Source organism: Chenopodium album, chromosome 20 (assembly GCF_948465745.1).
Source record: "Chenopodium album chromosome 20, dcCheAlbu1.1, whole genome shotgun sequence".
In the NCBI taxonomy this organism is placed as follows: Eukaryota; Viridiplantae; Streptophyta; class Magnoliopsida; order Caryophyllales; family Amaranthaceae; genus Chenopodium; species Chenopodium album.
Genome location: NC_137853.1, coordinates 1,807,459 through 1,825,359, shown reverse-complemented (window position 1 = coordinate 1,825,359; position 17,901 = coordinate 1,807,459). Strand labels below are relative to the sequence as shown.

Genomic DNA, 17,901 nt, shown 5'->3' with positions numbered 1-17,901 from the left:
AACTAAAGTTGCTAGAAAAGAAGGGTTAGTAAGACTAATATATATAGAGTGTGTTTGTGTGTGTGTTTTTGAGTGAGTTAGCAAAGGGTTAGTAAGACCAAGCTAAGAATGTCAAGGAACAAAGGTACACGTCTTCTACAATCTACATATGAGATTATGACATACCCTCCCAAACACAACCCACACCCTACAACAACAAAGAATAATAACTTAACCCAAAAACTCAAAAAAAAAAAAAAGAATTTGAGAAGTAAATTTAGACAAAAAAAAGGCTCTTTATTAAAAATAAAAAAAAAATTAAAAATAAAAAAAAAGTTTTCCTTTATTATCCTTCATCCCCTTTAATTTGCTCTCCTCTCCTATCCTCCTTACCCCCACGTCCAAAAAAGCCACTTTCTCTCTCATCTCTTTCTCTCATTTTATTTAATCTCTGGTTTATTTTCTCTTCCTTCTTTCTTTCTCAACTGTCATTTTCTCACATATACTTCACACAAAAGAAACTCCCAATTCACTACTTACTTATATTCACTTTCTCTCTCCTCCCATTCTCTGCAACTACCCCCCCTCTTTCTCTCTCTTCAATCGATCATCTTCTTCTTCGTTATTAACATCATCCAAATTAAACCCTTACTCACATAAACAAACTATTTTTAACTTGTAAACTCAACTTCAATTATTATTAGTTGGGTATTATTTTTTTTTAATTATTATTACTATAAGCTTAATTATAAGTTTATATGGAGTTATTCCCAGCTCAACCAGATTTATCCCTCCAAATCAGTCCTCCAAACGTACCCAAACCCACTCCCGGAGTTTCCGCTACATCGGACATGGATATAGCCTTCTGGAAGCGAGCTTCCGATAATTCTAGAAATTCCATCATCTCCGACAAAACAAACTCCTCCTTCGACCTCTCTTTATCTCACCCAGTAGCGGCTGCTTCCTCAGCCGCCACCGGGTCTAATTTCCTCCATCATTACCACCACCAACAGCAGCAGCAGCAGCTGTACCAGCAGCTGCTGCAACAACACCATCAAACAAATTCCAATAATAGTAATAATATTAGTAGTAGTAATAATGGATTGGGCTCTGAGTTGGGCTTCTTAAGGCCCATTAGAGGGATCCCAGTCTATCAAAACCCTCCACCGTCTTTTCCGTTTGCTCCACCACAGCCAATGGATTCTACGAGTATTGCTGCGGCTGGTCTAGCTAATGGTAACTTAGCCTCACCCGCATCGAATCACCACCACCATCATCATATACCTTATCAGTCGCCTTCTTCTCACCACCATCATCATCAAGGCCTGATGAGATCAAGGATTTTCTCAAGGTTTCCGGCGAAACGTAGCATGAGAGCACCGAGGATGCGCTGGACTTCTACTCTTCATGCTCGTTTCGTTCACGCTGTTGAACTCCTTGGTGGCCATGAAAGTAATCATCATAACAATATATAATCATTTACATTTTTATTTTTTTTTAATTTTACAAAATCAAAATTAAAAATGTATTGATTTTTTTTATTTTTGGGAAACAAATAGGGGCAACACCAAAGTCAGTACTTGAGCTCATGGATGTCAAGGATCTTACCTTAGCTCATGTCAAGTCCCATTTACAGGTAATTTTTAATTAATTATGTTATTATTAGTTTTAATAAACCTAATTTAAATCAATTATTAAATTAGTTGGAAAACAACAAAGATTATATCCAACCAACTCTCTTTCTTATACGCAGTCTATAGATTATTGCTTTGTCATTTCCAATTTTAGTTTTGATCACTAATATCACCAATTTTAATTCTTTCCCTTTTTTTGAATTGTTTTTTTCAATTTTCAAAAAATTAGGGATTCAATTGGAAAAAAAAAAAAAAAAAAAAAAAAAACCACTGTTTAGCCCTTGCAAAACCATCCATCTATTCAGATAAATTAGATCTGAAATGATAAATATCTTACAAGTCGCGATTACATGAAACAAATTACAAAGTAAGTCGAACAAAAAAAAAAAAAAAAAAAAAAAAAAAAAAAGTGGAGAAGTGAAGTGAAGTGAAGACAAAGGGAGAGATGACTACAACTCATTCATAGATAAAAGAGGTTTATCAATAATAAAACAAGACAAATTAAATCTTCTTCTAAATTAATTTTTATTTTTATTTTCGATGTTAATTTAATTTAATTTAATTTGGAAGGGATTGAAATTAAATTATCTCGGGAAAATGCTAGTGTATAGAGTCTCTCTCCTCACTCCTCACTCCTCCTAGAGATGGGCGAAGAAAATTTATGGAATAATAGAGAGCAAGTACAGGAACACCATCATTTCTCAATGATATCATGTTTTCTTTCTTTACTAACTCATTCATTCATTTTTTTTTTTTTTTTTTTAACCATTACTTGGTTTTCCCCCCTTATTTTATTTTATTTATTTTTAACCATAGTTAATTTTATCTCCTACACGCTTATCCATACATCTAATCCCTGCACCCTTCTTTTCTTCCTGTACTACTTACCTACGTATTCATTCTTTTCCATCTTTCTTTATTTTTATTTTTTCGGAAATTAAACTATTTACGATGTACTGTACAAAATTAAACAGTTCCAAATTAACGAGTAATTATTTTTTTTGTTCTTTTTTGTCTTCAGATGTATAGAACGGTAAAGACAACAGATAGAGCTGCTGCTTCTTCAGGTATATTTTAATTATATAATAATAATAATGATACAAAATATGATGAGGTATTTTTATGTTCAATACAAAGTAATTAAGTATGATTATATATAGAAACAATTTGATTTGTTGCAGGGCAAGGGGAAGCATACGAAAATGGTTCGTCGGGCGATACATCAGACGACATGTTTGGGAATATGCAAAGCAGTAGAAGTTCGGAGCGACCGACTCTTCCGCATGGAAGATCGTCGCCAAATTTGCACCAAGAAAAGGATTATAATTCTCATGGACTTTGGAGCAATTCTTCAAGGTTATTTTACTACTCCTATAATTATTGCTTTTGAATGATCATCTTTAATCAATTATAGGCTTAATTAATTATTTCTCATGCATGTTTAATGTACATAATAATCGCATTAGAAATGGATGGTTTTCTAATTAAGCCCTTGATATTTAGGGGTTCAAAGAGACTTACTAATGATGGTAAAATTTTAACTAATAAGATGATTCAAAACACCAGACATAATTAGAAAGTTTTCTATATTATAGCTAGATAGTTGATCAACACTCCGTATTTGTTAGCTAGTGATAAATGCGTGTTTAAAGAAGCTTGCATTAAGATATAACTTGGTTTTGATGATGCTATTAAGTGGAGTTCATATAGCTTATCAGTGATGAGGATTATTCCTGATTAAGTCGGTGTATGGGTGGTTCAGATGTATGCAATCTTTACCTAAAATTTATAAAGGAAAAGCACTTCCTAATGAAAGATGAGTTATAGATAGTTGCAAATTCTTTTAAAAGCTGAAATAAAAAGGTTTTTGATTGATGATTTCTTGCATTTATACATGTATCTTTTAACTTTTCTCCTTTAACCTCTATTTCCCTAGATTTGTTAGTGTTCATGCAAATTTGCACGAGGTAAAATTCACATGCAAGAAGAGCTCTAAAAAAGATAACAAAAAGGGATTGAAAATTTAATAGTAGTATAATGCATTTTAATAGCATGATCAAATTGTACATTTATCGAATATTAATTGGAACACTAAACACTTAATTAGACTGTGAATATAGAAGAAAACTAAACTTAGGTAAATCACTAAGCTTGATTAACATGCATTTCATTAAATAATTATTAAGGAATCTAACATGAAAAATATTCCTCCACCTTCTATACAACAAGAATATTGGAAGATATCTCTTTCTTTGTGATTTTGTGGGCTCTAAAAATAGGGCAATTTTTTTCGTTAATTTTATTTATTTACTCTACATGGAGCCCGCTTTGCGAAAATAAAATGTCCTAACGTATGTAGGAACAAAAAGAAACTGAAAATATTCCATTCATGGACCCATTATATATATTTCATTCTGATCATCAATTACTTTGATCATATAATTATGGACTATACCTTGAATAACTAAGTGTTTTGTACAAAAACTAAATTGTGAAAAAAATTTGTGTTTTTTTGGTTTTATTTGATCTCACAATTACCACTACTGATGGAATATATTTCCTTTTTCTCTCTTTCTTGGTTTGGATTTTGGAACTTTTATAGCAGGGAAGCTTGGTTGCATAGCAAGCCTAAGGATTCCTCAGGAAACAACATGCAATGTCAATCTTCTCTCGAGGTACATACACACTCTCATCACCCATCTTTAAAAATTCTTCATGTTTTGAACTTTTTTCATGAGACAATCACCATTTAAACAGAAAGACATGTAGAGACACATAAGGTGAAAAATATACACCGACTGTATTTTATAGGTTATTATTTTGTTTTTAACTCTAAATTATTGTACACAAAACAGTGAGTTTGAAAGTTAGTACGCACTATGAAACATAACATACTATACTAAACATATTATTCCTGTGGGGAATATTGAGGGAATGTGCATGAAAAGAAAAGGAAGTTAACCATAAAAAGAAAGCAAAAGTTAAAGAGAAAAAAAAAACGAAAAAAAAGGAGGGTTATATATTTATTTTTTCTAATTTTCTCACTCTATCTTTCTCTACTACGTACAAGTATATATCTTCCCTTTTTTCTAATTTTTCTCATAAAAGTCGCTGCTACAAAGTTGAAAAAAAAAGAGAGAATTTTAGAAAAAGGACAAAAGCCTTTCAAAAGCTGTACAAGTGAGTGTCCTGTGTAAATTGCTCTTCATAGGGGACATTTTTGTCATTTTACTTCCCAAGGAAACATGGCTTCTCGTGACCAAGAAAAAGCTCTGTGCAAAAGCCCAAAATTAAAAGAGCATCAATGATAAAGAAGATGAAAAATAAATAAATAAATAAATTAACATACATTAATTTATTTATTTGGTCAAAGGGGTTTATATTTAATAAATTCATTCACTATTTTTTTCTTCTTAAAATGCTTAATTATATAGCTTAATGACAACGAATGAAGGATTGATGAGTATGGGTAGATTACAGGTTCATAAGATGTTGGAGAAGAGTCTAACCACATACTTAATATATGAAAGTTAGTACGAGTATGAACACTTTTTTAGGTAGAATTATCCATAATATTACGTACCTTGCATCCATATCTATTTATGTTAAATCCATAAACCATAATAATTTGGTGATGGTGGGGTGGTGGCAAAACATTAAAGAATTATGTGGGAAAATTGTAAGGCATAATATAAAGTTGTCTACCTTATAACGAGGAAGATTTTGGTAGGAGAATATTAATATTTTTATGAAATTTTTTTACAACTTTGAAGTAAAGCTTTTTAGCTAAGGTGCACATGAGACACTAAAACTGTAACAGGCTTTCTACTTATTTATATTTGTAAAACATAAACATCCCTCTTTTATCTTTGTTTTTATTTTATTTAATTTATAATTTTTTCCAACTTTTTTCAAAAATTTTATTCTTTTATTCTCTGAGTCCAATGTCCTTGGATTCTCATCCCTAAGCTAAGTCTCCAACCACATTTTATATGGTACTGAACTTGTGAGTGAACTCATCCTCATCGACTTCCTAAATCTTCTTTCTGTAAATTCCTTCTTTTTCTTCTTTTTAGGTCAATTCACAACTTTTTCCTTCTATTTTAGGCTTACAATATGGTCCTAACATTAATTTAATACATCTTAATCTACTTTCATAATTGTAGAATCATTAGGACAGCTTGCTCAACAAGATATATACATATAATAGGATCTTGAATCCGAAGAACGAAAATAATAGATTATTGTTTTTTGTAATTTGAGATTTTGGGTGCAATAATGGTTGTGAAAGCTAGGTTCATACAAATAGTATGCACTATATAATCTATAATACAATGTCATATTAGGGGTGAGTGAAAATATCTTCTTTTGTCTATAGAAAAATTTGTGACAATGAGATCTCTAAATATATGCATGCACTTCTGAAATTCTTTTTAGAGATTTCAATTTTTATACATACTTTGTGTCTTAAAATTTGTTGGTTTATAATCATCCATATACGTTAAAATAACACTAATCACTTTACGCAAAAATACATTACCACTTTCCAGATTTAGCTGTCACATCGTTCAAATTACTCATATTACATTACTCACATAGAAAAAAAAATGCGTGTTTATTACAATTTACTATTATACACTTTAGCTTCTTATACATAGTCCTTATGACTTAAACCATTTTTGTGTGCAGAAGGAGCTAGAACCGAAATGTTTAAGCTACGAGAGATTATCAGAAGTAAGCTCATCAAACATATCATCAGGAGATCATCAAACAAGTCCAACAAAGCCAAATTTGGAGTTCACTTTGGGGAGGCCACTTTAACTTAAATTAATTTTTTAGGTTTCTTCAAATTTTTTTTTGGGGAGAAAAGAACAAATATAATGATAATAAAATGAGTATGAAGAAAATATAATAGGGAATACAAAAACTACTCATTTTGAAATGATTATAGTCTTCTTAACTGAGCTGAGCCAGGTTGATTGAGAATCAGGTACTCTCTGGTTGAAATTTCAGAGCCAGAAAAAGAAAGGTGGAAAAAAGGAGGAAAAAAAAAAGGAAAAAAGGTGAAAAAAGAAAAGGAGGAGACAAAAAAGACAGAAAGCAACAAAAGGAGAAGAGAATTGGAATTGAAGGGAAAGGGTATAATAGTGATTTTCCATGTATAATTTGTAGCTCAAAAAAGAAAAAAAAAAAATATGGTAAGGTCCAAAATTAAAATTATATTGTATTCCCTACGTAAATATGATGATATTCTAATTGATTTTGTATGTTTTTGGTGAGATTTAATTAGAGAGAAAGTGAGATTAATTAGTGTAGTACTTCTACTTAATTATCTTTAAGGTATGAAGTGATCCTTGGTAATTGTAATGGGTCCCTTTTACATTTTGAAGGAGAAAAAAAAAATTGAATGAAATATTTATTTTGACAAAGCAAAGTTCTTGATATATTTGATTGTTAATTCATGTTTTTATAATTTTCTTAGATTTTTATATATTGTGAGGGCTTTATTTCATTCCTTAGCTATGTCACATGCTCTACACTTTCCCAACAAAGGGAAAGTATAAAAAGTGAATATGACAAAGGTACTAAACATAAAGAACATAATTTTTATTTTAGTACATCTAAAGAAAAAGTTTGGAATTTTTATTCTTCTTTTACTCAATCAACTTAGTGACGAATACTTTCTATAATAGTAAAAAAATTAGACTTTTAATAGAGTTATAATTATCATTAAAGTTGTGGTAATAGAGTTCCACTCTACTATACCCTTGGCCAATTAGAAGAAATGATATCTTAATTAGGTGATCAAATTGAAATTTTAATCTTTATTTTCTTTATCAAAGTATTCTCACATTTTTTTAGGGTGATTCACTTGAATTATGCTTTAAAACTTTTTTTTTTCTTAACTTATATTTTCAAAAGGATAAAATAATAATGTAACTAGCTAAGTGTTAAAACAAAATAATGATAATAAGAAGATAGTTTCATTTCAAAATAAGATGAAACAAAGTAACCTTAATTTGTACAAAATTAGGAATTCTTGACAAAAACAAGCGCAAATCAGTATAATTAGTGTCTATATTTTTATGTTTATTTAAATTTATACGATTTTCTAGTAATGCTTATATATAGTACTGGCCTATTCACATTTACTTAATTTCAATTCAGTTCAGTTCAGCTCCAATCAATTCAATTCAATTCAGTACAGCTCTAATCAGTTCAGTTCAGTTTAGTTCAGCTCTTAATTTCCCTCTCTCATAAAATTTTCATTTCAGCTCAATTCAGTTCAGTTCAATTCAGTTCAGATCCAATCAGTTCGGTTTAGTTCATTTCAACTCCAATCAGTCCGTTCAGCTTAGTTCAGCTCAGTTCAGTAAATGTGAACAGACCCTAAGGGCTATGTATAGCATTTTTCACCTTTTTTTTTTAAAGCTTTATTTATCTTAAAAATTTTTAACTCCCTTTTTTACAAGAAACAAAATAATTTAAAATAAGATGAAATGATTAATACAATAAGATAACAAAAGGAAAACCAAGGTCATGTAGCCATGTAGGGTTAGTGAGGATTATCTAAATTCAATGTACAACATCTAAAATAGGTTACAACAAGTTCAAACACTGCACGGTCAATCAAGTTCGATCATAAAATCAATTAAGTTTATATAATAAGTAAAACTCGGATGAATCGAACATAACTTAAGGCCTGTTCACATTTACTAAACTGAGCTGAACTGAACTGAATTGAACTGATTGAAGCTGAACTGAACTGAATTGTGGTGAAATGAATATTTTATGAGAGAGGAAAAGTAAGAGCTGAACTGAACTGAATTGATTGGAGCTGAACTAAACTAAACTGATTGGAGCTTAATTGAAATTAAGTAAATATGAACAGACCCTTAGCCTCTTAGGTAGAGGCTATATGTGGAGCATTGTGAGGCTATCTAATTAAGGGCACTGCAAATGGTTTTGACTTTTTCGACCACAATTGGGTTCTGCAGCATTGTCTGTATGTATTGTATGTTTACTAACTTCAAGAACCTCCACTCCTTAACTTAAAATTTCTTGATTGTACAAGTTTTGACTTAATTAATTTTTATTTATGATTTTTTTTACTAGGATAAAGGTTGTTTTTATCTTCAAATTTAACATCGTATTGGGTATATCTCGATTTATTATTACATGTGAGAGTACTTACATACAAGTATACAATAACCTCCAAAAAATTAAACCTGTTTCACCAACTCAGTATATATTTACGGACTATATCAAACTTACAGTAATAAATATAAGCTGACTTACAATCAATTCATTGTACTCCATAGTTAAATTGCATTTGTCAACATGTGCACTATTACACTATTACTCCCCATTACTTTATGTCTTTATAAAACCATTTTAAATTACGGAGTCTATTATATATTTTTTATTTCACATATTATAGGTAAATAAGCTAAATATTACAGAGTATTTAAGAAAAAAATCTAGAAAACTAAGTTTATATTACAGTTAAAATAAAATCAGTTGATTAGTTCATAATTTATGTTGAGTAAAAATTTGATGAAAACTCACTTGGCCATTAAACTCTACAAACTACTTCGTATTACAAATATTGTACTTAGAACTTATTTCGTTCATTTTATTTATATTAATATATACAAATACGAAATACGAGTTATCGTAAATATGTAAAACTGAAAGAAAAGGTGACAATACATTGATATTCAAAACCACATATTTTAGCGTAAATAAAATCCAAAAAGTAAAATTAATTAGTTAATAGGACAGATAATACGGACTAGAAAGAGTTTCAAGCATAAAATAAAGACATAAGAAGTATTTATTAGACATAGCAAGGTTGTTAAAGCTTAAAGAGACAAAGTAATTACTGATAGTCAATCTGCCAAGAATTACATAAATTCCTTTCAAAAAGAATAACATAAATAAGGTAAACTTTATCAACGAACTAAAGGTTCTTTTCTGCAAGAACTACAAAGGTAATTAAAGAGTTATACCCCCACTCTCAACTAACATAAGAAAATAAAATAAATATACCAGTAAAAAAAGTAAAATATAAAAAAAAATTAAAAGTCATAACTTAGGATACTGATTTTGGTCCACAAAGAAGGGTATGTTTTTATTTGAAATTAAAGTTTTGTAAAAAAAGAGTACAAAAGAAAAAATTGCAGGTTGGTGTACAAACATATATGCCTTTGTATAATACTATCTCAAAGTTTCAATTTAAAACAAAACAAAGAGCTACTTCTTTGGTTTGCTTTCCCCAAAATCAGCTCTTACAGAATATTGTTGCACCACATTAAGAAAATGTGTTACTGTTTTTTCATTAATTCACTTCTGATTTTTTTGAACTTGTAAAATTAAAGGTCTTGTACCTAATATTTTACATCTATGTTGGTGAAAATAATTTTAGGTTTGGCATCGGAATTCATGATAAAAATTCTCGTCAATTGAAGTTATTAAGCCTAATAAATATCCTAAATACTTTCTTTGTAATCTTCTATTTGGTCAGGGCACAAGTTATGGTCTTATGGAAAATACTTGATATAGCTTCGCACTTATTAGACTTTTGGAAAACATACAATACTTTTATGATGTTCTAATTTAAGAGGTAGTAGTTCATATACAATAATCATATATCTTTTTTGGGCGACATACAGATGTTGGGTTAACTTAGTTTAACTTTTTTAAGTATTATATGATTTAGAAAAAAATCGAAGCGATAAGGTAGTTTCCCCCCGCACTAGGTCTTGATGTTTTGGATAAGAGAGATATGCAATCAGGAATTGAACACTTTATATGCTCTAAGATAAAATAATAGCACTTTCAATAGTAAGCTAAAGCCATTCAATTCGCGATTGTAATTTGTACCCTAGCTATAATTTAACCTAAATTAATGGGGAATATTAGAATTTGGAATTATTAGAAGGATTGGAAACGAATATTTAACATATTGTGACAAAAGTTAAGTAGCTAAGGTGAGATATATCTGCCCAAAATTCTCTAGTTTTCTGGTCAAACGTAACTTTCTGAAGAGTACAAAAATAGTGTAAATTGTCTTTGGGCCAAAAAGGAGAAAAATAAATAAAAAGGGCCAAATTGAAGGTATGAAATAATATTATGCAGGATTTTCATGTATGTACTGTTCCAAGGTAGCAACTGTATCTGTATATTGTGGTCCGACTTCATTTATTACTCCATTTCATTTCTCTGTTTTCAATGTCACTCTCTTCAATCATACATGTTTCAACCACACATTTATATCTTCCACTAATTATTCCTTTTCTAAATTACTTTACGGAAATGCTCAACATTAATTACATCTACATGAGAGATTTTTTTTTTTTTTTTTTTTGAAGACACATGAGAGATTTTATGATATGCTTGTTTATTGATTCTAATCACCATCTCTCAAGACATGATACGAGTAGATGACAATTTTACCAGTTAGTAACTCTTAGGATCAACAAAACATTACGAATACTACCTTAAAAGACGAAGCAACAATTTTTAGAAGGAAAGACAACAATATAACATACGAAGTACAATACTAACTTTGCATAAAATTAGTTGCATCACATTAAATTTTTACACTATTGATATACAAGTATTAATTTTGACCAAGTCTGATTTTTACCATTTTATGAAACACAATTGCTATCAATAGAGGAATGTTGAATTAATATCTATGAGTTTTGTATTACAATTGCATCAATAACAATTTTAATACTATATTATATGATTATAAAAATCGAATTAATATTAGATGTTACTTTTGAATATTGGTCATTGCACCTTAAAGTAAATTAATAATCAACATATTCGTACGTACTAGTAGGTACTAGAGGACCTTTTTCTAATTTACACTTTGCACACAAAGAACCAAATTAAACCTGTTTTTAAGACAACTACTATATTGTAAATTGCATGCAAAATTCCTCATGAAACGACATGATATAGGCCCCAAAGAACTAAATTCGAAGACTAATTACATTGTTGATGATGAAAAGACATTAGCTAATCCCGAAAACAATGATGTGTCACGGTCGTATTGGCCGCACAAGATTATTTATACCTATGGTTGTTATTTGCACAAGCTAGGTAGCTTATTAATAAGCTTGAAAAAATGTGAGAATTATATATGACAAATTAAAGATGTAACGTATACAAGACATTTCACATTTTGGTTTGATACTGTTGACGTCTTGCATCGATCATTCCATACTAGAAAATGAGAGGTCCAAGGCATAATTTTGTACGACAATGACACGTTTTTTGTCTCTAAAATTTTGGATTTGTTTTTTGGAGCACCCGTGAAATTTGCTCTTCCTCCCTATACTACACGGCACCAACTGACGTTTCTCAGCACCATTTTGGGCTATGCTAACGCAACTCTTGTTACACCCAACAATGACAAGTCTACATTATCTCTATGTCTATGACAAAAGTATTTCGTTTACCTTTCCATCTTCGCTTGCTAAAGCCGTTAACATCCTCGGTCTAAAGTAACTATCTAAAACTACAAGATCGTTATAAAATCGTTCCAAACAATGGTCCCAGATTCACATATTTTACTCCGCATATACTAAATTAAACAATGGGGAATACACATGTTGTCTACAAGTTGCCAGCGAAAAATTTGGCACTAATAATTCAAGTGGTAATAATAAGTTTCGATAAGTTAATAAGATAAATTTAGATGAAAAAGACACATATTTATCAGCAAAGAATGTTGTGACATATAAGGACATGTATACATAATAATTTGAAAGTAGAGATTATAAAATTAATAAATATTTACGACATATTGCATGCACAAATAAAGATACATAATTTTTTTTTTTTTTTTTTATCAAATTATCTTGTGTAGTGGAAACATGATATTCCACCTTACGTGCATCACTTATATAAAATTAAAGAAGCAAGAGGTGGTGGGAAGAAAGATAAAACAAAGTAGTAGCTACTAATCATGACTGCAATAATTGCTAAGAATTGTAAGAAAGCTACCATGCAGACGATAATCATCGTGACACGTGGCACTAAAGCACAAATCTATAGTATTTCATATTTACTTATAAAAATTAAATTATAAAAAACAAAACAAAACAAAAAAAAAAAAAAAGAGAAAAGAAAAAACATGCTACTCCTAAGATAGAGTGAGTAATAATTAATAATTCCTTCCTTCCCATTTCATTTCATTGTCCATTAATTCCATTCCATTCTCACCCTGTCTGTTTCATTTCATACTTTCCCACGCCCCACCTGTCCACTTCCTGCTCCTTACAAGCCCCACGCGCTTCTCTTTGTCAAGGTCGCAAACCCCGTTACATTATTGGCTTACAAGAAGTCATAAACGAGAATGATGTTAACGAGATAGACTTTAACCAAATAAGCTAGATCGCTAAAGGTTTTTCAGGGGAAGAAATTAAAATTGAGGATTCTCTTATCTTATTTTCGTGATCAATTTTAATCAGTTAACCTGTAAGAAGTGTCGGTTTATTAGGGTCATTCGGTCTATATGAATAAGAAAATGGTCGTGCATGTATCAATTTCTAGATGGGGCTTGAGCCACCAGCCAGCTAAGTGGGGAATGGGGGTTCAATTATCTGTTTGCACCCTACCTATATTGATTGCTATAAATTGACTGTCCAATTTAATTAGCAGAATGAATTTCTGCTTCTTTATTTGTTTCTTTATTATTTTGGCCTGACTGACAAAAACTTTAATTGGAGAAAAAATATTATAAGGGGGAGTGGGGTCACCAATTTAAGTTGATAATGACTTTGTAAAATTAAAGCTAGGGCTTATCTCACTACTAGCACCATGTTTTAGAGTGCTTTTCATGAATCATATGATGTAAATAAAGCCCATAATTATGCTAAATTTTCTTCAAAACTCTTTTTCTTTTGGTCCTGTCTAGTTTAAGTAGTACGTGTGACCACACGTTGGTTGCTCAAATTGTACTAAACAGCTTTTATCTATATGGTCCTTGAGCTAAGGTAGAAATCAAGGCTTTGTTTTCTTTACAACCAAAAAACATTCTCATGTGCAAAACATTGTGCTTGTAGAAGATTTTGGGTGAGCCGTTACATACTAATTTATTGCATAATACTAAAAAGTTAATTATAAAAAGGACACAAGAATAATGTTGACAACACTTTCACTTATACTTGATATTCATTATTGACGAGTAATACACGTTATATAGTGGCCACTTTAATAAGAAGCAACTCAATATCATAAATAGTTTGCCTGTTATTTGTCGGGATTTTCTTACCATTTCTTGACTTTTTAACTACTCATATATTGTAGTGGTTAATTTTTGAAGATGTGAATGTTGAGTGAGATAGCTAAGATTACATTGCAAACTAGTTTAATAATTCAAATTTTATGTTCGTGTATTCACTTGCACATCATGGAACATTCTACCTATAGATTTTTTTTCATATATAAACCTGTTTTCACTCAAAATACAACATTATTAATAGGTCCAATTAATTGACCTATTTTTTTTTTCTTATTATTCACTGCCACTACTCCCTTCAATTCATAATGCATCGTTAATAAGGCTCAAAATCTTGTTGTTAAGTAATTCATACGCTGTATATGATTTATTAGATGTTACAATAATGAACTACAAGTTTACAATCTACTCCATATCACTTAAAGGAAGGAATGATAAACTTCATAACTTCATTGAGTGTTTAAAAAGGAAAAGAAAAACAAGAACAAAAGCATTGTGCATTTTCGTCTAGCCCAGCAGCCCCTTACCACCAATGTTTTGAAATTTATATCTATCATGAATTATTGAAAAATCTGGCAAAAAACTCAAATTCACAAACCAAAAATGAAAAACATAAAAGTGAACCCAAAAAAGATAAAGTGGAGTTCTAAAAAGCTGTGACTAAACAAAGGTCAAGCTACTTTAGTGTTTGATTGTACAAATTCACCTTTTATAATAGTCAAGCTAAAGCCCTTTGACAAGTGCATATATACGTTATTGGATTGATCTTTGGGGTCCTTTCCATTACACCATCACTTGTTGATAATTTACTTTATTTGATAATACATAGTAATAAGTACTCAAAATTTGTTGATAACTAATTGTATAAAGGAAATGCGTACTCTGAAATAATGTGTTTGCTAATTTTGACCTATTCGTATCGAGAATCCTTTACTGAATGCAATATTTGTGTACCAAATTTTGAAAGGAGGCGTGAAATCGATGAATAAAACAATAACATTAAGTACATGTTAGCATGCATTTATTTTTAACAAAATCACTCAATCTTACAATTCTAACATATAATGTATATATATATATTCCGTAATAAGACAATGAGAAATCAAAACAACTAAATTAGAAAAAAAAAAAAAAAATTAAATAACTGAAATAAATACTTAAAAGAAAAGTTAAAATAAAATTTACCGAAAATTTGAAACAAAAAGTAGAGAGGCAATGTTAATTGAATGCTAACATTCCCAAATGTAAGAAAGGGTATTAAAAATGAAAAAGCAAATAGGATGAATTTATGAAAAAGACCTTAGCTTTAGATAAAGACTGTAGCTTCTTAGGTAGCTAGGGACAATTTAAAAGGATGAGTGCTACAAATCAGAGAATCACCACTCTGTTGCACCATTCATTCAATTCAATTACCATCCAATTTTACGTACTAAAATTATAAAATTATTTATTTTAAATTATTAAATATATATATATATATAAATAAATAAATAATGAGGAGAGAGAGAGAAAGCTAGGTATGACTAAAGGCTATGGTATGATATCAGATGATCAGAATGTCAAATTATTTAATAATCATTACACTATCATTCATTCTTTGGTCCAACTTTACTTTACACGTGTTCGAATCTTGTCGTATTGGTTTGGACGACCTACATCATCTTTCAGCCGTCAGATCGTCAATGCGCGGGGAAAATGACCTACATTGATTGTGACTTTTTTTAATTATTTTTATTTTTACTACATGTCGTAGAATTGGGGTAAATTAAATAAAATAAATGTAAAAATTACAGCCTTGTTTTCACACAAAGGTAGATAAAATTGAGTAGCTCGAGGACGTTGCATGAAAAAGTTGTAAAGCAGCTGGACCAAAACTGGAGTTGACCCCACCTTTTATAAAGTCGGACGTTACTTGACTCTTCTTTGTTTTATGGATATTACATCCGTATTTGACATGTATGTATTCCACACACAATATTGTATACAATGTACTATGTACATGTAATTTTATACATCCATCTAATTCACAATAACCTAGCTTTAATGTTACTCTGTTTTTATCTATTTTTAACTTTTTTTTTTTTTTTTTTTTTTGGTGTTTAGAGAGCCACAAGGGTGGGGGTGAGAATCGATCCCAGGATCTCCTGGAACCGGGAGGGAGCTCTAACCACTTGAGCTATCCCTCACTCTCTTTAACTTTTTTAAATACGGAGTACTTTTTATTGTATGATTAACAATAATTTTTGTTACCATTAGCACATGAGCTAAGCTAGAATAACCTTATTTGTACATGCATAAGGTACAACCAGTTAATAACGCTACCATGTTCATACCTTGGAGTTAAATTGCTTTCATAAATAAGTATAGCTTAAAAATTGAAAGCTGAGTTAAGTGTAAAGTCTAACAGTTAATGTTTGGCATATTAAAATAATGTCGTGAATTGTTAATCGATGCTAGCTAGATTAATGTTTATAATTTACTATCCAGTACGTTATGAGGGAAATTTGTTGTCAAAGTTTGACATCAAAAGGCTAGGACAACACTAATTTGAAGATAATAGGCATAAAAACCAATCATATTCAACCTAGAGAGTTAATTAATTTTACTACTCCTTAATATGTACAATCAAGGACCACGAATAATCCCTAGATTTCAAGAGGTAGAAAAATAGAGAAGCAATTAAATAAAAAAGGGTGGGTTTGACTGAGTTGGACGCATAATAAGGCGAGATTCTCGTGGGATAGCCAAAACGGTAATATTCTTGTTCACTTCTTCCTTAAGGTAAGGAAGATTGTAAGAGAATATTATTATTATTATTATTTCTTCTTCCTTCAAATCCAACCCCCCAACAAAAAGCATATTAATATTATTATCATAATCTTCTGTACTTTATTTAATATTCTTACAAATATAACTTTATATTTTTATTTATAATATATGGTTTTAATAATATTATTCACACGTGTCAATGGACGTGACATATCATGGCGATTTGTACGTACTATTACTACAACGCTAGTAGTATGACAGTCAAAAATAAACTTATAAAAATGGGAGTAGTCAGTTTTCATTAAATATTTTTATTTATTTTAAAGGGGGGGCAATGTGTCAGTATAAACCCAATACGAATTTAGAGGAGAGATAAAATACAGTAATAGTAGGGCACAAGAATCGAGCAAATGATTTTGTAATCCATTGCTTTATGATTGACGATTCATCACTTTTTTCTCTCTCTCTTTATACTCCTATAACTTAGCTTCTTCTCGTTAGACTTCTCTATGTATGAAACTATGAATGGAGCGTTTACTAAACTGTTTTACTTGTTATGGAGTCCTCTCTAGTCCTCTACTATACATGTCTACCTAGCTAGCCTAGTTACGTAACACGAGCAATTGTGTTTCTTGTTCGGTTTATTATACATATGTTAATATGTACGCATCTAGCTAGAACATGTAAAAACATACTCGTATCAATTGTATGATTCGAAATGCACGTTGATCAGTTTAAGAAGATGTAATTTTTCATAATTACATTTATTTGTAAAAAAAGATATAAATACAAAATAGCAGAGTTATTTTCTTTTAACATACGTCCAGTGAAAGAGTGGTCGATCTTCATTTTTGTTTCAATTAAATTTCATAGATTTCTACAATTTAAGAGTACATTAGAGTTGGTAACTATTAATAGTCACATTATAAAGTGCATTAATAATTTAAGTTATTGAATTGAAGAATACGTACGTATTAAGACAGCTGTATAAATTAAACTTAAGGATAAATTCTCGTTAAGATTTGAGATAATCTTAGGTTCATTGTCACATTTATGGGGGTCGGGATAGGAGGGGCAAAATCGTCAAGTAAGGCAGGGTTATCTTATTTTATAACTTAAAAATGAAGAGTTAATAATACTCTAATCTAGAAGGGTATATGCAAGAAGTAAGTGTAATTAGGAAGGGCATGAATGAATTGAATGTATGGGGATAAGGAGCCAAATTGATTACGACCATACTGTCCCTTATGAAGGGCAGTC

General features: G+C 30.3%; 1 protein-coding gene across 1 annotated transcript; it reads left to right on the top strand.

The window, feature by feature from the left end:
• Positions 1–379: 379 nt before the first annotated feature.
• Positions 380–7,051, top strand: LOC145597620 (putative transcription factor KAN2). Its single transcript, XM_081653830.1, has 6 exons — positions 380–1,431; positions 1,539–1,615; positions 2,635–2,680; positions 2,795–2,969; positions 4,216–4,288; positions 6,303–7,051. The coding sequence occupies exons 1-6, from the start codon at positions 738–740 to the stop codon at positions 6,432–6,434; spliced, it is 1,197 nt and encodes a 398-aa protein (XP_081509956.1). The 5' UTR covers positions 380–737; the 3' UTR covers positions 6,435–7,051.
• The last annotated feature ends 10,850 nt before the right edge of the window (positions 7,052–17,901 follow it).

What these genes read in the sequence shown, in the direction of transcription:
- LOC145597620 (XM_081653830.1), top strand. Translation starts at nt 738, where the DNA reads ATGGAGTTATTCCCAGCTCAACCAGATTTATCCCTCCAAATCAGTCCT. An exon ending in TAGAGCTGCTGCTTCTTCAG is followed by an intron (nt 2,681 to 2,794) that starts GTATATTTTAAT and finishes GATTTGTTGCAG; the next exon opens with GGCAAGGGGAAGCATACGAA. An exon ending in AATGTCAATCTTCTCTCGAG is followed by an intron (nt 4,289 to 6,302) that starts GTACATACACAC and finishes TTTTGTGTGCAG; the next exon opens with AAGGAGCTAGAACCGAAATG.